General features: G+C 33.8%; 1 protein-coding gene across 11 annotated transcripts in view; it reads right to left on the reverse strand.

The window, feature by feature from the left end:
* Window positions 1-10,283: 10,283 nt before the first annotated feature.
* Window positions 10,284-25,761, reverse strand: part of LOC144979827 (rap guanine nucleotide exchange factor 1-like) — a 128,290-nt gene continuing 112,812 nt past the window's right edge. For all 11 annotated transcript variants that reach the window (XM_078926980.1, XM_078926983.1, XM_078926989.1 and 8 more), the window contains 9 exons: window positions 21,379-21,550; window positions 20,198-20,395; window positions 16,520-16,604; window positions 15,925-16,019; window positions 15,276-15,354; window positions 14,467-14,568; window positions 13,359-13,456; window positions 11,989-12,120; window positions 10,284-10,942 (listed from right to left, as the gene is read on the reverse strand). In XM_078926980.1, coding sequence (XP_078783106.1) covers window positions 10,801-10,942; window positions 11,989-12,120; window positions 13,359-13,456; window positions 14,467-14,568; window positions 15,276-15,354; window positions 15,925-16,019; window positions 16,520-16,604; window positions 20,198-20,395; window positions 21,379-21,550 — 1,103 coding nt within the window. In that variant the 3' untranslated portion in view covers window positions 10,284-10,800. The remainder of the gene's footprint in view (window positions 10,943-11,988; window positions 12,121-13,358; window positions 13,457-14,466; window positions 14,569-15,275; window positions 15,355-15,924; window positions 16,020-16,519; window positions 16,605-20,197; window positions 20,396-21,378; window positions 21,551-25,761) is intronic.

Consider the following 25,761-nt stretch of genomic DNA (forward strand, 5'->3'; position numbering starts at 1 on the left):
AAAAAAAAATAAAAAGCAAAAAACAAAACAAACATAAAATCAAAAATAAAACATTAACAAAAACAAAACAATATAAACAAAAACTAAGCAACAACAACCAAAAAAAATAGTAAATAAAAAAACGACACCCCCCTCCCTTCCCCCATCCCACCCCTATCGCATATAAAAAGCAATAAAAGAGGTAATCAATAAATGTATTGTAAAAAGGGCCATCCTTCCCGTTATTCACCAAGTTTATATTATAACCGACTCAGGGACAACTAGCTTTCATCGCACATATCTATTTGATGTCACAACTGTTTTTTCCTTAACCATGATTGTTATACGTTTCACACTATATCCTCCACCATGAACTCTATCTGCCATTCCTTCTCACGCCCCAGGCGATATAACACAAACGTTATTATATATTACTGTAGAGCTTTTACGCTGGGTGGGGCTCCCGAGTTCCCGACCTTCCATAGTGGGCAGGGAGGTACTTGGTGTGTCTTCTATCCCCCTATATCTGTTTTCCAATTGCTTTCTGTCTTTGTCTTGGAATGAGATTACTTAGTTTTGCCCATGGCAGAGTCCTTGACTGGGAGGGAAACAGTCAAATGTATGGTTATAGGTTTGGGAAATGCAGTTTTTCCCTTGTAAATCATATTTCTGTTGTGTATTACGTATACAATTACATATTTTTGGTTTTAAATATATAATGATTTGTAAACATTTGAGTGTATTCCTCTTAGCGGGGATCTGTGCTTGTGTTTGGATGAGACGTTTAGGTGATTTCAACTTATACACTGATAGTGCGCTCTTGGAATCTACATCTGTTCCCTATTTGTACCATTCCCTTTGTCTTACTTTTTCTTATTTTCTTTCAATTATAAATCTATATTTCTTTTGACCACCCCCCCCCCCCCCCCCCCCTTTTTTTTTTTTACCGGCGCTGAAATGACTTAAATGTGTCCAAAGCACAGTAAAACCATTCAAGACAAAACAAACAACCTTATACAGTCTGTACCTGTCTGTTAGTTTTACCTGGATGTTATTTTTTTTTTTGAATTTATTATATTCTCGTTGCGGCGCTGAAATGACTTAAATGTGTCCAAAGCACAGTAAAACCATTCAAGACAAAACAAACAACCTTATACAGTCTGTACCTGTCTGTTAGTTTTACCTGGATGTTATTTTTTTTTGAATTTATTATATTCTCGTTGCTTCTTTGCCGCAAATGAAACAGGTTGACAATGACCGTCTCACATGCAGTGCATTGTGGAACGAAGCAATTGGGGTCTCTTGCTGTCAAGATGGACTGAGTACTTTTGTACACGAAGGGCCGTAGAAAATCCTGATTTGGGGATCACAGCTTGTCATTGCATTACGGCCAGTGTTATCATGCTTTTTTTTTTTTTTGTTATGAGATGTTTTCTCCCCCTTGTAAATCATATTTCAGTTATGTGTTTATGTCTATATATTATGATTTATATTATTATGTCTGAATAAAATCTTGATTTGTACGTGTTAAATATTACATGTATTATTGTTAGTAGTGTACATAGATATATGTATATATTTTTTCTTTTTGGCAAAGATCCGGGTAAGGCCATGGTATTTGTCTCGGACTAGATACAGATACACATGTCTTCTATGTACTTCTTTCATCAACGACAAGTTTCTCGTTTACCTAAGAAAGACCTTTCCTGGCACTTAAACGACCCAAAAGTGTTGCAAGAGCCGTTAAACTATACGTATGCCGTTCTCTAACAATGCCCATTTAATTTTGATATTGATTTATCGTCGGCTAATACTAGAAATACTGTATGTAGCACCACGGAAACCGCCACTCCTTGTTTCATAATTTATTGCCAAATCAACATTTTGAACACGAGTTTAAAATCCGAAACAAACTTCCATTGCTTTTATCTCGAAACATGAATGTTGGACATTAGTCAATTCTGGCACTCGGGCGACGATATTCTAGCCTAGGGTTTCAGGTTTTGAGATTTTTGTTAAGTTGAGGATCATTTCCATGATCTATAATTGAATGAAAACTAAAATTGCGTGTTGTTGGAGCACGGGAGAACTGACAGTTCAATTCGTTACGTGTTTACTTCACTAAGCTATAACACAATAATGTACAGAATTTATGTTCGTTTCCTCGTTGATGAATTAAGGGTGTTATTGAAACTTGAAAAGTAACTTTTGTTTATCACATGCTAAGTTGAAATAAAACGTTATTGGATCTAAACATCAAAAGCGACATTCACAGTTCTCTTTGATCTTATAACGATATAGCGCGCGCGCGCGAGAGAGAGAGAGAGAGAGAGAGAGAGAGAGAGAGAGAGAGAGAGAGAGAGAGAGAGAGAGAGAGAGAGGAGGGGCGGCGGTATCAAATTATAATGTCAAGAGGTGGGTTATGTTGGTTGTTCTGCAATGATGATGATGGTGACAATGATGAAGATAATGAGGATGGTGGTGGGGCAGCTGTGTGGCGATGGTGATGGTAGATTTGGTTGATGATTATTACTGCCCCTTCTCCACTGGTGCTCTCAAATTAATCAGTGAGCGAATGGTGGCAACTACAGGCAGGGTCCTCTGAACCCCCCTCCCCCCCCCCCCCCCACCTTCTAATCTGTCGTCCTTTCACTGTGGCTTTCTATCAGGGAGGAAGTCGTGTGTGTGTGTGTGTTTTGGAAATGTTATCCTGCTGCATGAGGGTAGGTTGCTACAGAGATATACTTTGCAATAACTATTCCCCATTCCCTTCCAACTTTTAGTTTTAGACTATCGACATGTTGAGTTGTCTGTCATCTTCATTTTCCGGGCCACTGAAATGGCATATACATGTTGTGGTATGAGGCGTTATTTATCTCAAGAACTGCTTGCCAAAAGAGTCCCCGTCCTCATCCATCACTGGTATTGGTACTCATTCATTCCCCAGTCAAGTGAACACATAAAAAAAAAAAAAAATTACTAGAAAATTCAAACCACTACAGAATGCAAGAATAATATTGGATTTCAAGGGAGACGACCCATTCCATGCAAATAAAAAAGGGGATGAACCCATCATTTCATAAAAGGGAAGTAATTCAATAAATACTTTAAAATTAAATTCGGACGAGTTGCATCCCTTGAATTATCACGTGATTTAGAAGGGAAATAACTTCTTCCAAAGCGGCAAACAAGGAGCGGACAACCTATTAAAAGGGCTTATATAAGGGAAGTTATCCATTAAATACAAGTTAATTAAAATAATGGGTTGTACCCCTTGAATCCATTCATTCATGGTGTTCAAGAATAATGATTGCAAGGGAGACGACTCGTTCCATATGGATAAAAAAGGGGATGTGACCTATCTAAAATCTTTAAAGGGAAGTAACTCAGTAAATACATTTTTAAAAATTAATTCGGGGGAGTTGTATCCCTTGAATTAAATGGGTGATTTACAAGGGAAATAAGTTCTTCCATAGTAGCAATCAGGGCCGGGCGACCTGAAGGTTCTTGAAGAAAGGTTATCCATGGAATACAAGTTAATTAAAATAATGGGTGGTATCCCTTGAATCCATTTGCTAATGACGTTCAGTGGTATCGCCATCGTCAGACCATTATCACCACCACTATCATCATCACCACTACTGCCATCATTATTGTCAACCACATGTATTATCTCCTCTGTCATCACCACTTCCATATATCCTTTGTGAACGCAATGTTTTGTTAATCAAAAAAGAAGGCAAACTCAATGCTGTAGTAATATTTTAACACTTATAGTACAGGGTTCAGAGCTAGAAACTGGACGATTGTTTATAATCTGATGTATACTCCTAAATGACCAAAAAAAAATCTGTTTGCGAGTTCACAAACTGTTGTCATGTGGATAATATGCGAGTGGAACTTTGGTCTCGGAATGGTGTAAATATTTGGGTATGTGTAAATGCGGGAAAGATAACCCAATAAAACTAATATTTAAGCCTATGCCTACTTCATTTATAATGCAAGGACTTCACATCAATACGATTTCTCGCCAGAAAATCTTTTCTCAAATACACCACAAAATTATTTTTTAAAATAACAATAATAATTTTTAAAATGTCACCGTATCTCCTTTTCCTTTTATTTGTTCAAACCACGACACTCACATCCCCCTCCCCTTTTTTTTTCCAGTTTAGCCAAATATTGGAATTGATTCACACGATTTGTTCTTTTCCATCATTTACAATTACTTATCCGAAATCAGGATGTGGTTGATGCCTTGATCCAAATATATCTTCCTTCTTTATATATAAAAACACAATTTACCTCTCGAGTGTGAGGTTATGTCGACGAGTACCTCTCTTTCTTTCTCCACCACCTAAGATACTTTAAGATAACGAGTTCGACTGTCCAATTTCTAAGTGATGCTCCTGTACTATAATAATTTTATTGTATTGCAAATTGTTGACAAATTCTTATACGAGTCAAAAGCAGAGAAGAGACATTATAATTATTATACTACAAATCATATTGTTTGAATTAAAATAAGAAACATGCAACACAGCAACAAGGAAACACAAAATCATTTGATAAAACATTCTACTCTTCCCTACAATAACAATAATTGTAAAAACTTTTATTACACTTTGTTGATGAATGAATTACTTGAGCTATACAGTCATAATTTAATCCATTCTCCATATTACAATGGGAAATGGTTGGGATGAAAATATCAACATGACAGCTAGGTGCTTCGATAATGAAAATGAACAAAAACCTCTCACCAACTTGCACAATCAAGTGGAACTGATTTAGCCTGTATAAATTACTGGTAAGAAAAATCAGGCTATGTTAATCAAGAGTGAAATGACCCTGACTTGATCTAACCAAATAGACTATATAGTTTACCCTGTGAATGTACTCCGTCTAAATACTTCATCAATAGAACCCCGTATAGATCACTCCTTACACAAACTTTAGGACATCTATCTCTGATGCAGTCGAAATTCTTGTGTCAGCGCCCCTACCTTCTCAGCAGCATCTGTTAGATCTACTAGAAGAGAGTACTTTGTGATAGTCTAGCATCCTATCCAAAGAGTAACTGGCAATTACTTCTGTCCATCTGACACTGCATAGATGACCTGCCTTCGTGGGCCTTGTAAGGGATTGCTGGATTGATTCTTGAATCATTTTAAGGCCAGGCTGCAGTTTCTGAAATATTTCAAATCATGACTATCATCATCCCCCTTTCTATGACAGCTGTATATCCATTTGGATCCATTTCAATAATGAGTCACTACTTAATCAACCAAAAATATGAAAAACAACTACGAAAAACCAGAGTTTGGATCGCATCTTGATGAAAACATCCTATAAGATATTCAACTATTTTGTAAGTTATTCATTCCTCAAAACATAATAATGCTATTTATTCTATTGGTCTGAATGGGCAAACCATGTCTACCTGTAGGGGTAACAATAACATGAATAATAAATAAGATGAATATAACGATCGTATAATAATTCATTGCATAATCCATAACAACAATAACAATAATAAATAACAACAATAACAATAACAATAATAATAATAATAATAATAATAATAATAATAATAATAATAATAATAATAATAATAATAACACAATAACAACAGAAACAAGAGGAGCTATAAAACGTATCATAATAATGATAACGCAAATTCTGTATTTTTTGTTAAGGTAGTCGACAGTCCACAGCAATCAAACCAAATCAAACCATTCAGTGTGTCATGACTTTGATGATCATTGTCATTTTGTAGAACAATTACAGGATTTATCCATTTGTACAAGACTGATAGTCATGATGATGATGGTGGTGATGATGATGATGATGGTGATGATGATGATGATGATAATGACGTGATGATGGTGGTGTGACAAAGATGAGGAGGAGAAGGAGAGAAGAGGAGAAGGAAATAATGCTGCTGAGAACAATGAAAATAAAGAAATGATGAATGCCAGTATAATGCTATTTTTTAAAAAAATAGAAAAAAAATGATAATGCTGTGTGAAGATGATGATGAAGATGATTATGATGATGGTGATGATGATAGGACAGTTCAATAAATTAAAATTAATTTAAAATGACTATAACGTTATCCACATTATTATTGCATGCTCGTTTGATTTAGTCAAAATATATATACAGCATAACTATTACTTACATATTTTTAAAATCCATTCATTGATTTCACCATGTTAATATTAATTTAAGTAGGAAGTCAGGAACCGTTTACTCACACTGTGGCTTTTAAAATTGATTTTGAAGTAATTTTATAACATTATTGTCCGTGAATATCATAACAGGAGATAATTTAGACAACCATCCACAAAATATCAAGTATTTGATCATAACTATCTGATGCAGATTAATACATTATTTACAAGCGATAATTTTAATAAAAACAATAAAAAGTTGTATTAAATAAATAATCACAAAATCATATATATTCAATCAATTAAAAAAAAATATTAAAAAGTCTTTTATCAATTTGAAGAATTCTTTGGAGGACCCAAATTTTTACACTGAATAATTCTTACTTTTGTTTCATAGTAACAAATGAGTTTGATTCTCTCCAACATAATAATGTACCTTAACACCAACAGTGATGCTGATAACTGCTCAGTAAAGGACTGCTCTAAGTTGAGCACTGAATGATGAGCAAAAATGATAATCCGTGGACTGCAGTTAAAGACAAGCGCACAAAGAATTCTGATTTCCAAGATGTCTTCCAACCAAATAGGACCACATAATAAAGACACTTACTGCCCACAGTCATCTTAAAAAGACTCGATTAGTTTGGGCTTAACGTTTAGAAACAATTCCCTATTTCAATTGAAACTTCTTTTCTTTCTATAAAAATAATCATCAAGGGAGCACGTTCAACAAGACTCAAATCGAGAAGACCTTTCCACCTAACAAAAATGGCAGACTTCAGTGTGGAAGAGTACTGGAGAGAAATGTGGAACAGGAAACACCAAGAGGAGGAAACATCATAAAAGATCCCACCAAAAGAATGCCTGCATTCTACAATGCCAGGAAATACTGGGGTTTCCTCAAATTGCCTCTTAACAGGACATGGCAGAACTGCATCAAATATGTGCAGATGGAAACTTGGGAACAGTGGTGCCTGCCGGAAATGTCATTTTCATGTCCCAGAGACAAGCGATCACATCGCCCTCCACTGTCCAGTAACTAAACTTGAACTTGAAACAGTTCTTAGGGCAGAGGAAGACTTTCAAAGCTGGGTGGACAAAATGAATTTGGAGGTGTAGCCATACGCTACTACTACTACTACTACTATTGAAACTTCAAATTGTTGTCCTTTCTACCATCGTGTCAAATCATTCAGCTGGACAAGGGAAAGTTTCCAATGAACATAGCATCAATATCTAAGAATGAAATTATTTTGTTACCATATTTCACAAGACGTGAATGGTCGTGTATTGTAGTGTGTTCAGACCCCTGACTGGCACCTACCATTGGAAAAGGCAGCTTGATTACATGGTAACAACAGGTGAAATTGGAATGGCTTTGGATGGAAGACTTTCCGTTTACACCTTTTTTGTTTGTATTTTTACGACCCAAGGCTTCAGACAACCCCCACCTCTCACTCGAATTATATTTTTTAAAAACCAAAACAAATTTAAAAATTGAACTTTTATACAACGCAATATCCACTGAATATGTTCAAAGTGCTATATAACATTTTTCTTTCAAATTGGAAATGGGCATCAAATTCAGAGGTCCCAAGTCGTTCCTAGGTACTGTCAAGATTTATTCTGACTCCTCGTCCACCCAACAGAGATTGGATAGCAGAATCTGTTTGATCTGGTGGAAAGTACTTTAAGATGGATAAGCGTCCTATCCTAAGGGTAGGAAGCCATTGCTATTGTCTGATGAGCACTTCAAAAACAAATTCTGATTTCATAGTTATGGCTCTGAATGACTACCAAGAACATGGTAGTGAAAACTATGGCCAGGCAATGTAATAGATTTATCATACTTTATTATTATGATCAGTTTTAGATCAAAGAGTCCTTTGTAAGCGTTGTAAACTGTCAAATCAAGACCACAACAAACTTATTTTAAGGATACATATTTTCTTGTTTCTTTGTGTACTTGTCTTTAAAAACAGGCTCAGAAAACTATGACATAGACCAATGGTCTGACGCACACAGTATAAATAGTAAGAATTAATATATAAATCTATTTGTCATGACGGCACAATTCTTAATTATCACACAAATCATAGAAAAAACATGCATCAACATTACATCATTGTTACTTAAGTCATGGTAAACCCTAAAGTGATACTATAATGTGCTCTAAATCTTGACTCGTATCTCTACCAACAGAATGTAACAGACATAATGCTTCATTTTAATTCTAATGTAAGTTTGTACAAAATATTAACATTATTGCACTTGATAAACACGATGAGTTAACACGTTTCGAGAAAATAACTACATTATAAAACAATTTATAACCAACTACAAGTTGAATAAATCCAATCCTTTGATATAGTTTTATTGAAAACTGTAAACTTTAAAATGTTAGGAGATACGATATACTAATGATACTCCAAAGATTTTTTTACCTTCCGCAAGGCAAGAGTCTCATAGTGAAGCTACGAAACAACAAAAAATGTATCTGGCTAGATAAAAGCTGTAAAGTAAACTCACCCAAATTGGATTTAATCTATGTATGATTTGGTATTTCTTTCTAAAAGTCAAGGAAATGGCCAATGATGCCCTGACTGCATATCAACTTATTTAGAGACACGTGAAAGCTTGACACAATACCAGATTCTACTGTAGATGTCTATCAGGTCATCAAATTGTAATTTAGGACAAAAAACAAAACCACGACTATGAAATTTTGGGGGGAAAAATGTTTTTTTTTTTTTAATATATAAACATGACCATATAGGAATTGATGAAGAGTGTTTCATTTGTCTATAATAAAAAAAATATGAAAAAATGAAAAAATGAAAAAATAATTCTATAAATAAATAAATTGCAATTGGTTGACCAGACGGACACTGATAACATCTGGAACCAGAAGAAAAATAATCTCTGTAGATTTCAATATTTCTATAGAAATAATTTGACTACTTAATAAGTTGTTCCCTGGCAATCACTAAATTTTGATAATGATGCTTACCTTGTATTTTAATATATAGTTTAAAATCAGTTAATATATTTGAAATACTTATTCAGATTTCAACTTAATCACGTAGAAACAGAATTTCCGTTCCCATCACCACAAGCTTTGGTAAACCACTAACTTAATGCAGTTTTGTAATTGCTCACATGATGGTAAAGTTTTGTTTATAATGCTCTGCTAAAGGATTATATATTGAATATAATATAGCAACTAATGAAATACGTGTATGGTATAGCTTTACTTTATAACAATATATGAAACAAATGTATACAATCCTATCAACACTTATAAAGTGTCATTTTTTATGTACAATGTCATCAATAATAATAATAATAATAATAATAATAATAATAATAATAATAATAATAATAATAATAATAATAATAAAAATAATTATAATAATTACAATGGATTCATAACAAATAAACAACACGAGTTGTAAATTACAATAAATATGACAGTACTTACATTGTATTTATATCATATACAACATAATATGTTGTACCATACATTAAAATAATTTTGTTTAAAACTTCCCATAACCTTACATTACCCTGTGTAATGCCGTCTTAATGAAAACCAACTCCACAATAAAATCAATACACTTTTCATGCAGGTGTAAAATCCTGTTCTTCCTCCAGTCACTTTATCAGATGTGAGAACATGAAATGGAGAAGCAGAAGCTGAAGAGAGAAACTTGGAATGGACTTTGGAAAATTCTGATCTCATTTGTTTTCTGGAACTGTGTTCCGTGGCCATTTTCCTTTCATCATTCTAGGCAAACTGCGATGCCCATACCAGTTTATATTACAGACAGCTATGTCTATAAGTTGCTATCACCCAAAGACAGCGACCAATCCCAGTTTATATTACAGACAACTATGTCTACAGGTTGCTAACACCCAAACACAGCAACCTGAATACATGAGTGTTTTGTAGCTCTATACTGACTGACCACTTTGTGACAGTTTGTCGTGCTTGCCTTTGAAAAGTTTGATGTATTTGCTCTTTCATGGAATTTGCACATCATATATATGGGAAAGGTTGTTCATCGTCGATATCACTGAATCAATCTATTCATTGTACTACTTTCAATTTCTTATCCTGTTTTGTAGTTTTGTCATTTGTGAAAAATGCTATATAGCTTAGATACATACACCTCTTGAAAAACCTTTTTGGAAAAGTTTTCAAGATAAAATTCATCAACTTTAATCTAAGTTGTTTAAAATGTGGCATCTCCTTTATGAATTCCATAGGTGATCGGACTGTAAGAGTGATTTCCTTTAAAACTGTCTGATAAAATTATCCCAGTATATTCACGGAGATTCAAACCTCCAACCTGCCAATCCTTTGAGGAGCTCAACACCTTAAACATGGTGAGATTTTTGTACTTTTTAAACCAAATCTTTCAAATCCTCTGTATTAAATCGTCTCAGAGCAAGAGTATTGATTTTATGCCAATAATGACCCATGGCAAGCTGTAAATGTTTGCCATGTTTGCAGCGATTAGAGTTCTGGCTTATTAGACAATCTATCTTATCAGCCTTTTGATGAGTCAAGTTGTGATATTGGAGCTACGTTCATGTTTATCATCTTTATCATTTGTTATTGTTGTTGCTGTTATGACATGATTCAGCTAACAAAAGCCTGTGTCTTGGCTCCTGGTCGTGGTTTGATGTTCTGTGAGATCTGCCACAGGCGGTCTTCATTCAGACAACCTTCAAAGTTGTTGAGCATGTTCATCACCTTCTCGTTTCTCTTGATTTGGTAGCAACTGGTGAATAAAAATAAAGGTGAAAGTAGAAAAAAAAATAAAACAATCAATGAATTTGGTGCTGTTGTCAGGTGGTAGTGGTGTTTTTGTTATGTCGTGGTGGTGATGAACAAGGATGGCCAGCCCCAACGCTAATGCTCAGCATGTGGCCTGTAGATCTTGGGTTTGAATCATGCTTGGGGGCAGCAAAAAGTTAAGTCCTTGAAAAATACTCTTTCCTCACATTTTACACTATACTCAGGTGTAAAATGAGTACCTGGCCATCGCCAGCATTGTTCGGATAAAAAATTTTTTTTGTATGAGCTCCTTACAAACATCGTCTTATCCTACAGGTAAATGTAGCTATTGGCTTGCCAGCCCTTTTAAGTTCTTTGAATTGCATTCTCACAACCATCACCTTTGTTTTTTTATAACCTGTTCTCAATCAAAAATCTGACACAAAACCTTATATATAAATGATATATTCTTAGTCTTTCTAACTTTGTTATGCAAGTCATTTTCTCTCCCAATATCATTTTTTTTTTTTTTGCTACAGAGAATGCAAATCAGGTTATCTCATTATTCTTGATTCTACACACCAAAAAAAAAATCTAAAATATATGTAATTATGTAAAGCTGTGACTAAATATCTACTTAGACTTGTAATAATACCAGGGCTGATTAATTAGGAACTGTTGACTTTAAATTGCATAGGAATCTTTACTTTGGTAAAATCTATTCAAATAGAAGACTTGCTATTAAAGCTCTTATATCCAGGCAACACTAATCCTCCTGAGTAGAAATTGTCAACTAATATAGTTTATTACAGAAACTACTACTTAACCCACACCCTTTCCAGGACTATGTATTTTTGAAATGTCAAGAAAATCAGATACAAACCAATGAAATAATTAGTTGTTGTGATAATCTCATTTATTCAAGTGTAACCTTGAAAATATTTTATGATAAACTTTATGAGATCAAAAAGTCATGATAACAACAACAACAACAACAAAAACAACAACAACAACAACAACAACAAAGATTTGTCTACTCTAATAACGTACCAAGTACGGAACCGTCGTACACTGTCCAGGATATTAAACTGTTGCCAGTGTTTGGTGAAATTGATGCTTCCATCTGTCAGTTTGTCCTGGTTGCCAATGTTGATAAAGGTCAAGTCCTGCAGAATCAGACCCCTGCAGAGATAGAAATATTAATCATCAGTAAGCACGATTCAGTTCTACCATGGAAAGGAATGGAGATCAAAAAATGACTTGCTTGCTTGCTTTATCATGTGATACAGGCATGTAAATTTTTGGGAATTAAAAGAAAAAATAGAAATTTGGAGTCATGTAGTGGAGCAAGCAATTAATAATGATAATAATGGTAATAAAACAAAAATATAATAATTAAAAAATTATATAAATAAATAAATAAATAATGATGATGATGATAGCAAATTGCTTCCTAACATCTGAATAGGACATTGGTTTTAGGTAATTTCTAACATACTGAAACCAGATCAAGCCACCAACTTCCTTCCCTGCGTGCAATAAGGTATAAATACCAAGGCAACAATAACCTGGATCTGTATAGAGGCAAACCTAATTCAATCTGAAATTTCATTTTCAGTCTGAGATTTCGAATTTTAAAAATTAAAACATTATACAAATTTTCGACATTTCGATGCCTATTAAACAAAAATGTCTTATGGAAAAACAATCGCACCGATATTGGACAGTCATAAGAGGAATTGGATAGCAGCAAATTATGATAGCTAAAAACCAAACTTTGATTCTAAGCAAGCCATTGAAATTATTTTTCAAATCTATCATCCCACAGTGTCAGTTACAAGAGAAGATTATAAGGCTTTCGACTTTAAAATCAGGATTTCTATTTTTAAAAACTCAGATAAACTGTTCTATTCAAAGTGATAAATTAGGGGAAAGACACTGGTGTCAGATGAAATTTGAAAAGGTGTGTATGAAACATTGCCAGACAAAACAGAGAGAGAGAGAGAAATACAAGAAAAAAAAAAACCATCCCCAAATAATTAGCCTGCCTGTATTTTTCCTTCTGCTTTGTCTCGAACTGTTTCATAATACCTTTTCAGATGTTAAAATAGACATGGGAATTTTAAATAAAAATAAATAGAACTGTGCCATTAAAAAAAACATGCTTTAACTCTCAGATTAATATACGTGTAAACAGCCCTAAAACATCAAGGTAAAAAATTATAATCTAATCAGGATTTTTAATAAGACACAAACATAAAAAACAAAACAAAACAAAACAAAATCAATGAGAGTTGCCAGTAAGTAGTGGATGATTTCAAAGCTGTCTTTCATGATTGAAACCTTATAAGTTGGTACCAGCTGCTTGGAATGATGGTAAATCCACCACAGCAACATTGGGCCAAATATCAGTGACTTACAGATAAGGTATACAAGGAGGGTCAGTCTCTGATAGGGCATTGCGGTAGACACGGAATGAAGAAGAGCTGTCTATCAACTGGCAGAATTCTTGTAGGGCCTGGAAGTATGGAAAAACAATCATTATAATGAAACCAATATTTATTTGTTCTGAAGTGCGTTGTTAAGACAGAAACTAAAACCATATATACCACTTTTAATGCCATTCATACCATTTTCTTTATCCTTAATTTCTGCACTATTATCTAAGTTGGCCAAAAACCTATGTAAGTGAGAAAGTTTATATTTTAAAATGAATTACTCGATAAACAAGGATCTGATTTAGTTGTATCTATAATGAGAAATTGTTGGTTAATCTTCATTCAGTTACTTATCTAACTATTTGTGGTACAACGTTAATGTGCCCACTATAAGACTGGTGTCAATATTGCTTTGATAGTGTCACACCTACAGTTAGGACATGTGAGATTTTGAGACCATTTTGAGAGCATCTCATGAGATATTTTGTGTTGTGAATGAAAGTTATTGTATTCAAGTATCGTAACTTGTATCGTCCATCTGATGTAGTATCGTTCACAACTAGCGTCTGTTCTAGTCACTACCTTGTTGAGAGTTATTCAGTATCCAACCACCATCCTGTACACATGTATCTTATGTTTAATAAATTTTCTTTACTGTAACAAGTTGGTTTGTTGATTCTTGGAATAAAACGTCTTATTAATTAATGATCTAAGAACACAACATTTTGTAGACCGGCACTGCTGATATTATCTCCACCATTCTATCCATCTAAACAAACTAAACATTTATTTTTACACATTTCTGCACTTGGTTGATAAAAATGAAAGTTAGAAAAAGCACATTTCTCAATATGTCCACAAAAATCCTAATGTGAGAGAGTATCAGCTCAATGATTCCTATGAGAAGAATCCACAGAGATTCAATATATCTAATGAACAAGAAAAGTTTCAAAAGTTTCAACCCTAAATAACGAAGTTCACAACAATCTGTGATCTGAGCATGTGGCAGCATACATCAAGGGATTCCTTACAACACATTTCTGTTGATAAAAGAACTGTTAATATTTTTTTTTTTTTTCTTCTGACTTACGTCTGTATTTTGTTTCTGCCACTCCAGTCTTCTGACAGGGGCAGAATCAAGGGCTGACAGCACAGCCAGGTAGGAGTTGAAATTGTGAAGTTTTCGTAGATGCTGAGGAAGATGAGAATGTATATTAATATACCCTTTTGGTTTTGGGGAAAACTCAATTTGATTCAATCGTAACAGCCCAAAAAAAATTTCGAGGCTTCCCTTATTATCTTTTATAAAAATATGTGGAATAAATTATTTTCTTGGGCATGCGTCCAGTTCTACCCCCAAAAAATGGACTTAACTCACTCAATCCTAGAGACTTTTGCTACTTATCAAAATGTATTTAAAATGAGCATGTACATAGAAAGTTTTATTCAACTATCATAAACATTAAAAAACTACAAACATTAGCTTTAATATTACACCTATAATTTGTCTCAGAAAAATGTAATAAATAGGCATGGGGTAAAAGTAACGGATATAGTCGGTGTTAGGGTTGAGTGAGTTAAGAATCTTATATTACATTAACGATAGATGAAATGGAGAATGATAGATGTAGAGATTGATTCATGGATGACGGAAGTTTACTGAATTGTAGAGGCATTTTATATGGATGATGAAAAGGGTGAATGGATGGATGGGTGAATAAATAAATTAATGGACGAATGACATAACAATAGATGATTGAATGAGAGATATATGAAAGGTGATCAAAAACACGTATTGGGGCCTCTCGAAGTTTGTTGTTTTGTTTTGTTTTGTTGCTGTTAATTGAATCCTGTCATAGCAGCAGCAACAATAACAAATAATAAAGATGATAAACTTACTCTCATAATCTTGATAAATTTTAAGAAGTATTTTTCTCTCTCCCTTGGGTCTTCTTGTGTAAGAATTCTTGTTCGACACCTGTAAAGAATAATAATAATTGTATTACATTGAGTATGAATATTATATCATGGGGGGCGAAGTGGCAGAGTGGTTAAGGCATTGCACTATGATCCGGATGACCCAGGTTCGAGCCCCACTTCAGGCACTTTCGTTTTTTTCCATGAGCAAGATTATTAACCCCCAATTTGCTCTCATTTGGACAACATGGGTGATTACTGTTGACATCAGACATCTTGTTTGATGAGTTATCTATATTCCTTCGTGGAATGCCTAGGCGACGATATCTTAGGATATCGCCGCGCAAAAGGCATAATTAAAAAAAAAATATTTTTTTTAATGAATGTTATATATATTGTATAACGAAAAAGGAGGAACATGTGATATAGCCAAAAGGCCCATGGAGTTGAAGTCTATCAAAGGATTGAGTTAAACAAATCAAAGCAATTGCTTGCTACCCTTTGGATAGGAAGATCTGAGAGTCCCATTATATCATTACTGCTGATAGAAAGGGCTGGGATGGGGGAGAAGAAATGTAAGTTAGGGCTCTACTGACTGAGGGATTGGAACCACGATAAGATCAGCACATACCAGTAAGACATCTTGTTAAAATGTTCTGTAAATTTGGTAAGGTTTGGACTGTTTTCCTCAGATTGTTCCTTGGCCCACATCAATACCTCTGGAATCTGGCCAAAGAAAAAAAGTAATAAAAATACAAAGTAAGTGTACCACATAAATATATTAAAATCCAATAGCATTTAAAAATAAATCAATAATAATCTTTCTGGAAACAAATGTTTTGACAGGATTCAAACCATGTGAAATGTTTAATTTTGGAGGCATTAACTTGTTTGTCCAAAAATAATGTTGAAAACGTTTAAAAAGACAGAAAAAAAAAAAGAAATAAAAAAGTTCATAACACTGAAAACGTTTAAAAAGACAGAAAAAAAAAAGAAATAAAAAAGTTCATAACACTGAAAACGTTTAAAAAGAGACCAAAAAAAAGTTAAGTAAACCAATTTCGAAAGGTCTCAATTTGCTTCTAACTAAAATGATTTTGCTAGAACTTTTATGCCTTATAGAGGGAAGCAACAAGATTTTTATATCACTGAATGGACAACTGGACAGCATTCATTAGTAGACTTGTAATGAATAAATAAATAAATAAAATAATTTGGTCCAGTACCTCCAATTTTTGAAAGAGCTGTGAATCTAATAAAGTCATCTGTTCAGCAATGTCATGGGCTTTGAAGCTCAGAAGATCTCCGACACTGAAAAATGTTAAAATAATAAACATATAAAAGTCAAACAAAGACAAATGCATGGGAACACAACTACAATCATACACCTGACCTACATTAGTTTTGTTTTGTTTTTAGGTGTTTAACGGCGCTTTCGACACTATTTAGGTCATTTAAGCGCCCATTTCTGTCTTTGTTGGCCTTGAGGGGCCATAGCTGCTCAAACATGTAATAAATAATAATAATAATGGTATAGATTTATAGTGCGCCAAACATCCCTTCATCAGGAGGGCTCAGTACACGAACAACGCTAATTATACACATAATCAAAATAAAGCCTGTCGGAATAAGAATGTCTTCAATCGACGCTTGAATTCCTCTAGTGAAGACGAAGAACGTTTCTCTAATGGTAGTAAATTCCACAACCTTGGACCAGAATGCTGAAAGGCGCGTTCACCAGCCTTCACTCGACAGCGGGGTGTTTTCAATTTGAGGTCGTTCGTTGATCGAAGCGATCGCTGTGGGTTATACCGTTCAACGAGGTTTGAGAGATATGCTGGTGACGAGCCCTCCAGGCATTTGAAAACGATAGTTGAAGATTTATATTTAATCCGCTGGTCCACTGGCAGCCAATGCAGCTGCTGTAGTAATTCGGGAGCTGCAGTTTTTCTGTCTTTCTGTAGTACAACGCGGGCTGCCATGTTCTGTATTTTCTGGAGTTTGTTTATTTTGTCCTTTGTTAGACCAACAAACAGTGCATTGCAGTAGTCCATTTTCGGGAATATCAAAGATGTTACCAATTTGTTGCAAGTTTCCCTATTAATAAATGGTCTGATTGTTCTGATATTTCTTAGAATGCAGATAGCACTTGTTCTCACATTGTTAATATGTTTGTTCATAGACAGATCACTCTCCAGGGTGATGCCGAGATTTTTTGCTGATGTTGTGAGTTGTATTTTATCATTATCGTTGATTGTCAGTGCCAGTGTAAATGGATCTGTCTTATTATTTGAACTAGCAATGAATAAGGCTTCAGTCTTGTCGCCATTTAATTTTAATCTATTTGCAGACATCCATCTCATCACATGGTTGATGCATTGTTCGTAAACAGTTATCTTTGAAACTATATCGGATTGCAAACACATGCTATATATCTGGGTATCGTCGGCGTACATATGGTAAGCGAGAGAATGTTGCTCTAAGATTCTCACAACAGGGGAAGTGTAAAGTACAAAAAGGACTGGACCTAAAACGGATCCTTGAGGTACACCAAAATGAAGGTCACGCTCTGACGAAGTTACTTCCCCAATTAAAACTGATTGAGTTCTTTGAGTAAGATATGATGCAAACCAGTTTAGAGCAGTGCCCGATATGCCGAAAGTAACTTGTAGCCTTCGAAGTAGTATGGCATGGTCGATGGTGTCAAAGGCCGCCGAAAGATCGAGAAGACTAAGGATGGTGGTTTTTCCTTGATCAATAATTTGCAGCAAGTCATTTGTGATTCTCATCAATGCTGTTTCTGTGCTATGATTTTGCCGATAGGCCGATTGAAAGCACTCATCAAGGTTATTATGTTTCACGTGACAAGAAAGTTGTTTTAGTACAATCTTTTCTAGAATTTTGGAAATGAATGGTAGATTTGATACAGGCCTAAAGTTTTTAAAATTATCACTGTCAAGTCCCGCTTTCTTCAACAATGGCTTCACCAATGCTTTCTTGAAGCTTTCTGGAACAACTCCCTCCCTTAATGATTGATTAATCAATTCAGTGATGTAAGGTGCAAGTTCATCAATACACTCCTTCAAAAGGGATGTTGGTAAAGGGTCGAGCCTACATGATTTGCTAGGACTAGAGAGAATCGTTTTCTTTGTGTCATTTATTGAAATTTCTTTGAAAGATGTTAAGGGTTCACCATAAAAAGAGGTATATTCTGCTTCTGTTTCGTCTGTGTCAAGTTCACTCCGTATCGTTGTTATTTTATTCATGAAATACTCTACAAAGCAGTCCGCGAGTTGCTTGTCGTCAGTGTGGTGTGGCAGGCTTGTTTTGATCTCTTTGCCTAGAAGCTTATTTGAGATTTTATAAAACTCCTTCGGACTTTTTATGTTATCAACTTTATCAAGATAGTAGATACGCTTTGCCTTAATTGTCGCCTCTTTGAGTCTATGTTTGAATGATATGTAAGTTTCCTTATCAATTGTCAGGCCAGATTTTTTCCATTTCTTCTCCGCTTTTCTTTTCTCTTTCTTTATACGTTTTACCTCCAAATTGTACCATGGTGATTCTTTTCTGATGTTCACAGATCTTGTTGTGAGAGGTGCGTGCTTATCCATAACACTAATAACTGCTTTATCAAAATTGTCACCAGTCACTTCTTTCTCACAATGTGTAGTTAGAGAGTGAGAGAGGTCCGCTTTAAATAGTTCTATGTCAATTTTCTTCAAATCTCTCGAAACAACTATTTTTTTTGTTTTTGTGTCGTGTACTGTCCCCCCTCTGATGCCAAAAGATATTAAATGATGGTCTGAAATGCAAAGATCATCTACATTGATAGGTGTCGCTAGTTGCATGTCAACGCTGGTCAATACCCAGTCAATAATGTGTCCACACCGATGTGTCTTTTCATTGACATGCTGTGTCATGTGATGAGACGAAAGTAGTTTATTTATATTTCTTATATCCGGTGTGTCTCGATCAAAGTGTAAGTTGAAATCTCCAACAATAATATTTTTCTTTGACTTCATGTCAAGGCGAAGAAGGAAGTCCTCGAATTCATCAATAAATAGTGATGTTTTTAATCTATTTTTTGCACTGGGTGGTGGCCTATATATTGAATGAAGCTTGACTGAGTCATGTTTAAAATCAATGTACTGTTGTAATAAAATTTTTTATAAAATCATAATAGTTACATTTTTGTTGTTTAAAAATATTTATTTACAATGTCTGCAGGAGTTCACATTCCTGCAGATACTTTAAAATTGTAAGAGGATCGACCGACTGGAACAGAGATTTGAAGTCCCTGTTTTCATAATGTTGTGACCTTATTTGTACTAACTCTGTACATTCAATTAAAATATGTTGAACTGCGAGGTCACAGTTTACACATTAGACGGAGACTGCCTTATTAAGAAGGCAATGTCCTGGGTCAACAATAATTCCTTTCCATATCACCTTTCATCCTGTCAGATGTGAAGAGATCTGGCCTTGTGGTATGCACTCACCTTTAGACAAGCAGGTCCCTGGTTCGAGTCCTGTTTTTGGGCACATTTATTTAGCGTATAGTAAAGATAATTTTTTTTTACATACTCACTGCTGGGTGAACAGATCACCAAAACACTGTTAAACATTTATATATATAAAAAAATTTTTTTAAAAATTCTCATCATCCATCCATTGGAGAAATTTGTCTTTAATATCTATCTCAAGAAAAAGACAGGGATAACAGGCAATAGCCCTAGTGCAATACTGTATTGTCAGAATTAGGAACTGAATTTCTTGTCCAACGAGAAAATGAGATGGCAAGAGTAGGTTTCTAACCCATGGTGCCTCTAATAAACACATGATTTGTCATTGTTAATCAAGCAGAAGCTTAAATTCAAGCAAGACATTTGTTCTGTACCAACCTGGAAGACAATTCTATAGAAGACTGTACTGGTGTGTTGGAGATGGACTGTTGATCAGCCAGAACTGCTTGCTTTTTCTCACATTTCTCCAGAAACTTGCGACGTAGGAGTCGAGCCAGATTGAGGGCTCCTTCTGAAATAAGCTCGTACACCAAAGTCATCAGTCTGTCTACTATGACTGAGTCCAATTCATTTGTTCTAAAGAGGAAATGAAAAAAAAAATGTAATGGTGTGATCCACAAATGTCTATTTGGGGGTCTGGAAAGCTCAAACACAACGGGACTGAGATCAATCCAGGGTGAAGATGAGATCATTTTTTCTGACCCCCCTGTCCACCCAAAAGTGATTGGGTAGCTGGGTCTATTAGATCAGGTGAAAGTGCATTCTGAAAGACAGGCGTCCTATTTAAAGGGCAGCAACAATGGCTGTTGTCCGTTTCATGCTATAGAATCTCTAGCTCCATGGGTCTAATGTCTCTGAAGGACCACAAATATCTATCTGCTGGCTGATCTTCCCAAGTTCAAGTTTGCTCTTGAATATTTTCAATTCATTTTGAAAGGAAATATTTTTTTCCCTCACAAAGCAAGCCGTTAAAAAGAAAGAAAATATATATTTTGTTGTTAATTGAAATTTATTTGATATACAAACAAACATAAATTGAAAGTTAAAAAATACATTTGAAATACACTTTAAGACTGTATAAGCATTTTATGACATTTAACATATAGACCTGTTTTTCGTAAGATGATTTTTCTAGGACTTCTTTCTTTCAGAAATGCTGCACCTCCCACTTTGGTTAATTCATAACTTTGTGTAATTCATAAACTGGAATCTTATCTCTTATAACATGACCATGAATGGTTGTGCTAAAGATGTATATAATGATACAACCTCAAATGAGATTTATATGGAATGGAAAAAACAGTGTTTCATAAATGAATAAATTAGCAGCGAAAACTGTAATCGGGGAAGAGAAGGCATACTTAATTTTATGCTTAATTTTATTTCATAATTTTTGAATACAATTTTTAAGAAAATGCCTTCATGATAAAAAAAAAAAAATGACCAGCATAAATAAGGAGCTTTCTACTGGGTCTCTTATATATAATCCAAAAGAGATAAACTATGTTTTCTCTATAACATGACAAGAGTTGTATTTTGTTACTGGTTATTCTTCTCACCCCAATTCATCGACAACTCTGATAAGTAAAGAGAATGAGTTGTGAGCCAGTTTTTTCTTGCCATCACTACTGTGGTGGAACTTGTGGAAGCGATACAGAAGTTTCTCCATCAGGGTCTTTGGTGAGATGAACATACGGTACGTGGTCAAGAAAGCCTCCTGGTACATAAACTCTGGAAAGGAGGAAAATTGACGAATATCAAGTTTAAGATCATCAGGTAGACATAAAAAGAAAAAAATTGGGGACCAAGCATTGCTACTGCCTGATAGAAATCGGATACGGTGCCCATGATACAATGATAGACAAAACAGAGATAAACAATTGAGGAGAAATAGCTCTCCTCTGCTTTGTTTGGCATTGCCTCAGACACACAATTTCAGATTCTATCTGTTGAAAGGAGATTCGGGGGATGCTAGGAAAAAAAAAACCAACCAATTTCAATTTCAATTTAAATCGTAAGACAAATCAGACAGGATGTAATTATGGTTTATCTCGAGTTTAACTCAATGAAGACATACCAGACATATTTTTCCACTCATATCCCCCCCCCCCCCCCTTCCCCTTTCCCACCAAATATAATATAGAAACAAGTAGTAAAATTTCTACTATATTTAATTAATGCATTTCTATAAATGAGTCCAGAAATTTTCAACAAAAACAAACCAATAAACTAGACAAAAACATGTCATGTGTGATCCACCTCTTCAAATTGGTACGAGGTCAAAGTGGACAAAAAGTAATGTCTAAATAAAGATTCTATTGAGAAAAAAAATGTTGTTTCTTAATTTTTCCCCACGATTGTCATCAATCGTTTAATTTTCCATGTCCATTTGAACCTAACATGACATAAAACCAGACGAAGGAGGTCGGCATAATTTGTTTTCTATCATAAAAATGTACTCAATTTAGAGATGATTTAAATAGTAACAAAAATAAAATTATGTTTTGAGGGGGAGGAAGTTGGAGACTTTATGTTTCATAAAAATTTCATAACAAAGTATATATAAACTTGTTCTGTTCTTTTCATTCTAAAATTTAAATACACATTTCATTCCAGTGATATTAAAATATGAAAGAGCGTCATTCTTTATTCCAGAATTTTATCTAAAAGGAAAAAGAAGAAGAAAAACATGGGTCATCCATCCATACAGAAACCTGTGTCTTCATTGAGTTATGAGGCAGACTCATAAAAGGACAGTTAGATTATTATCAAGCACGTGCTTCATGTTATTGCTGTATGCAGATCTTGTTAGAGAAGCAAGGATAACAAAAGTAAAAACAAGTATATATCTTTTTATAATTGGAGAAATATCTAAAATCAAGATTAAAAGATGTGTTAAAAGAAAAGAGGATACATAGATAAGCTTACTTTAGTTATCAATATCGACCATGATACCTTCCAAATTCTAATTCACGGCGTTTATCAAAACCATTTTATTGTTTATGGGGTGAGAACTTATGCTCATTTTCACATCATGTTACAATACTATTGTGTAATTTGTTTTAGTCTTTTTAAAAGTGTCATCGTTGTCATAAAATGATCGAATGGAATTTCATCGAAAATATGATCGTTACTTTCTAGTTTGAATAATTAAATTCCAAAATTATCATAGAATCTGAAACCTTCCAGACATGTTAGATTTCATGGTAAAGGAAGACAAAAGAATTAAATGAGTATTCCTTTAGAAAATATCAATAAACATCTCTCAGGCTTTTGACTGTCATTTGTCTAATGATAACATTTTTTTTTTTACTTCTTTTTTTTACTGTAGCTTTCAGTGTCATAACTACATTTCACGTTTTTATTTTTGATATTATCATTGAAATTATTATAATAATCAAAATCAATATCGCCATCATCATCCTTATTATTATTATTATTATTATTATTATTATTATTATTATTATTATTATTATTATTATTATTATTATTATTATTATTATCATCATCATTATTTTTATACCTGTTTTATCACCATTGTCGGTATTATTATACTATTATGATCATCAAACATTGTGTAAGAATATCATTTATACTTTGTGAGAATGACCTCAAATATATGAATTTCAACCTGCTGTAAAATAACTTGTAAAAAATTTTTGATAAAAGACAACACATAAATACAATCAACTATGCTAAATCATTAACACATAAAGATACTTAAAATACCTCTCTTTCTTTCTGTTGTGTGATTAAAATACAATCAACTATGCTAAATCATTAACACATAAAGATACTTAAAATACCTCTCTTTCTTTCTGTTGTGTGATTAAACAAGAGATTTAACGAGGATATGAAAACAAATACATAGATAAGTCTAAACAACAGACATGAATAAAAATTATAAAAATGTTGATGGTTTGGATTGTGACACACCAAAGATAAAAAGGAAGAAATATCCTGAATTTAAAAAAAAAATTGTTTCTTTTTAAGTTTCTTTTCTGTTTTTCTCTTCTTTTTTTTTTTACTTTTGCGACAATATTATATGGTATAGCCTATTATACTTTTTTTTTGGTCCACCTAGAATTGATTTGGTAGTTGAGATCAAGATTAGATCAGGTGAAAAGCATACACTGTAATAGATTAGTGTCTAAATGAAGAGAAGAAAGCAATTTTTAAACTCTTCATTTCACATTAAAGAAACAGGGATCAGGGGAAAACCCTGATTATAAAATGTGGCCCTGGTGAAATCAGATATACTATATAATATACTAAAAATCTGACGCTGTTTAACCAGATAACTGCCGTACCCCGGAATAACATGTATTTAAACATTTGACCAGAAAAATCATCCTCCAAATATTGATCGATTTAAATGACCCTCATCTTGGCAAAAACTCTCAAACCAGGGAATTTGCGGTCTTCCTTAAAGTCCCAGGTTTGAATGGTTTTTTTGTTGCCAAAATGAGGGTCATTTAAATCAATATTTGAAGGAGTATTCTGGGCATATTTTTAAATACATGTTTTTTTTCCAGAGTACAGCGTTTATCTGGCTAACATTTTATTTTCTTCTTCAGAATGTCGTCGGGTGCATAGAATGTACGTTTAAGTTGTCCTGCCCAAAACCTGCTTTTTTTTAATACATGCAGTTTGATCTTTCTATTTGTTATTATGATTCAGGAGTTGGAATAACACTTAGGGACCTTGTGAAGTCTTCCTTAAAGTCCCAGGTTTGATAGTTTTTGCCAGATTGAAGGTCATTTAAATGAATAAATATGTGAAGGAGGAGTTTTCTGGGAATATTTTTAAAAATATGTTTTTCCATATTACAGCGTTTATCTGGTTAACATTTTATTTTCTTCTTCATGATGTCGGGTGCATAGAATGTACGTTTAAGTTGTCCTGCCCAACACCTACTTTTTTCTAATACATGCAGTTTGATCTTTCTATTTGTTATTATGATTCAGGAGTTGGAATAACACGTAGGACACTTTACGGTCAAATCAAAACCATATTCCCATCTTGGAATCAAATGAATTTAATTGAAAAAAATATATATATAAATAAATGTCAAAATTTTAAAAAAGTCAATTTAAGAATGTTATGGACAAGGGAATACATTTTATTATGTTACCACTCTCATGTTAAAACAAAATCAGAGTAGTTCAAAGAACAGAAATCTGCAATGAAAGGGACTTTGCTTTGACTCTAGATTTGTTTAAGTCAGTTATCCTCATAAACAAACGTTACAAAAGTATCATTTGTCATGAATATGATGCTGGTCTATTGCAGAGTATTTTCATCTTGCATTGAACATAGTTGACACAATTTAAACATAATTCATTTATCTTTTTAATAATAATGCACGCTATCAACGCTAGGTCCAGATTGTTAGATTTGTTTCATATAATCCAATATGGCAGTATCAATATTATGTGTATTTACAGCGTTCTATAATAAAACTCTCCGAGCCATCTAATCACTGTTGGCTGGACACGTAAAATTTAAAATAAAATAAAAAATACATCAAGCACGATCAAGTCCATTTGTGCGCGAGTTACATGTTTTGTTAGTTGAAATATTTATCCCCTCAAAAAAAAATTAACCCAGTAACCCATTAAAAAAAAAAGAAAAAAAAAACAAATAAAAACTAATTGCTTTTTGGTAGTTTTTTTTTTAAGGACAGATCTTACAGTGAGAGTGCAGAAATATTTCCATTATAAAAAGATTGTGATTTGATGGTGTTAAGTAGCTATGGATTGGTCAGATGTGAGTATCAAAATTGGTCAAGTCCCTTTGGTTTAAAGTTGGCTGTGTCTTGTACCTTGTATTGAACAGACAAAGGAATTTAGCCATTTATGAAAGTGCACTTAATGAAATGAAGAATGACGAATTATTCTTCAGAATAAAACCATACCTGAAGTAACAACATAAAAATTGAA

Source organism: Berghia stephanieae, chromosome 9 (assembly GCF_034508935.2).
Source record: "Berghia stephanieae isolate SIO BIC M18660-M18661 chromosome 9, UCSD_Bste_1.3, whole genome shotgun sequence".
NCBI classification, from domain to species: domain Eukaryota; kingdom Metazoa; phylum Mollusca; class Gastropoda; order Nudibranchia; family Aeolidiidae; genus Berghia; species Berghia stephanieae.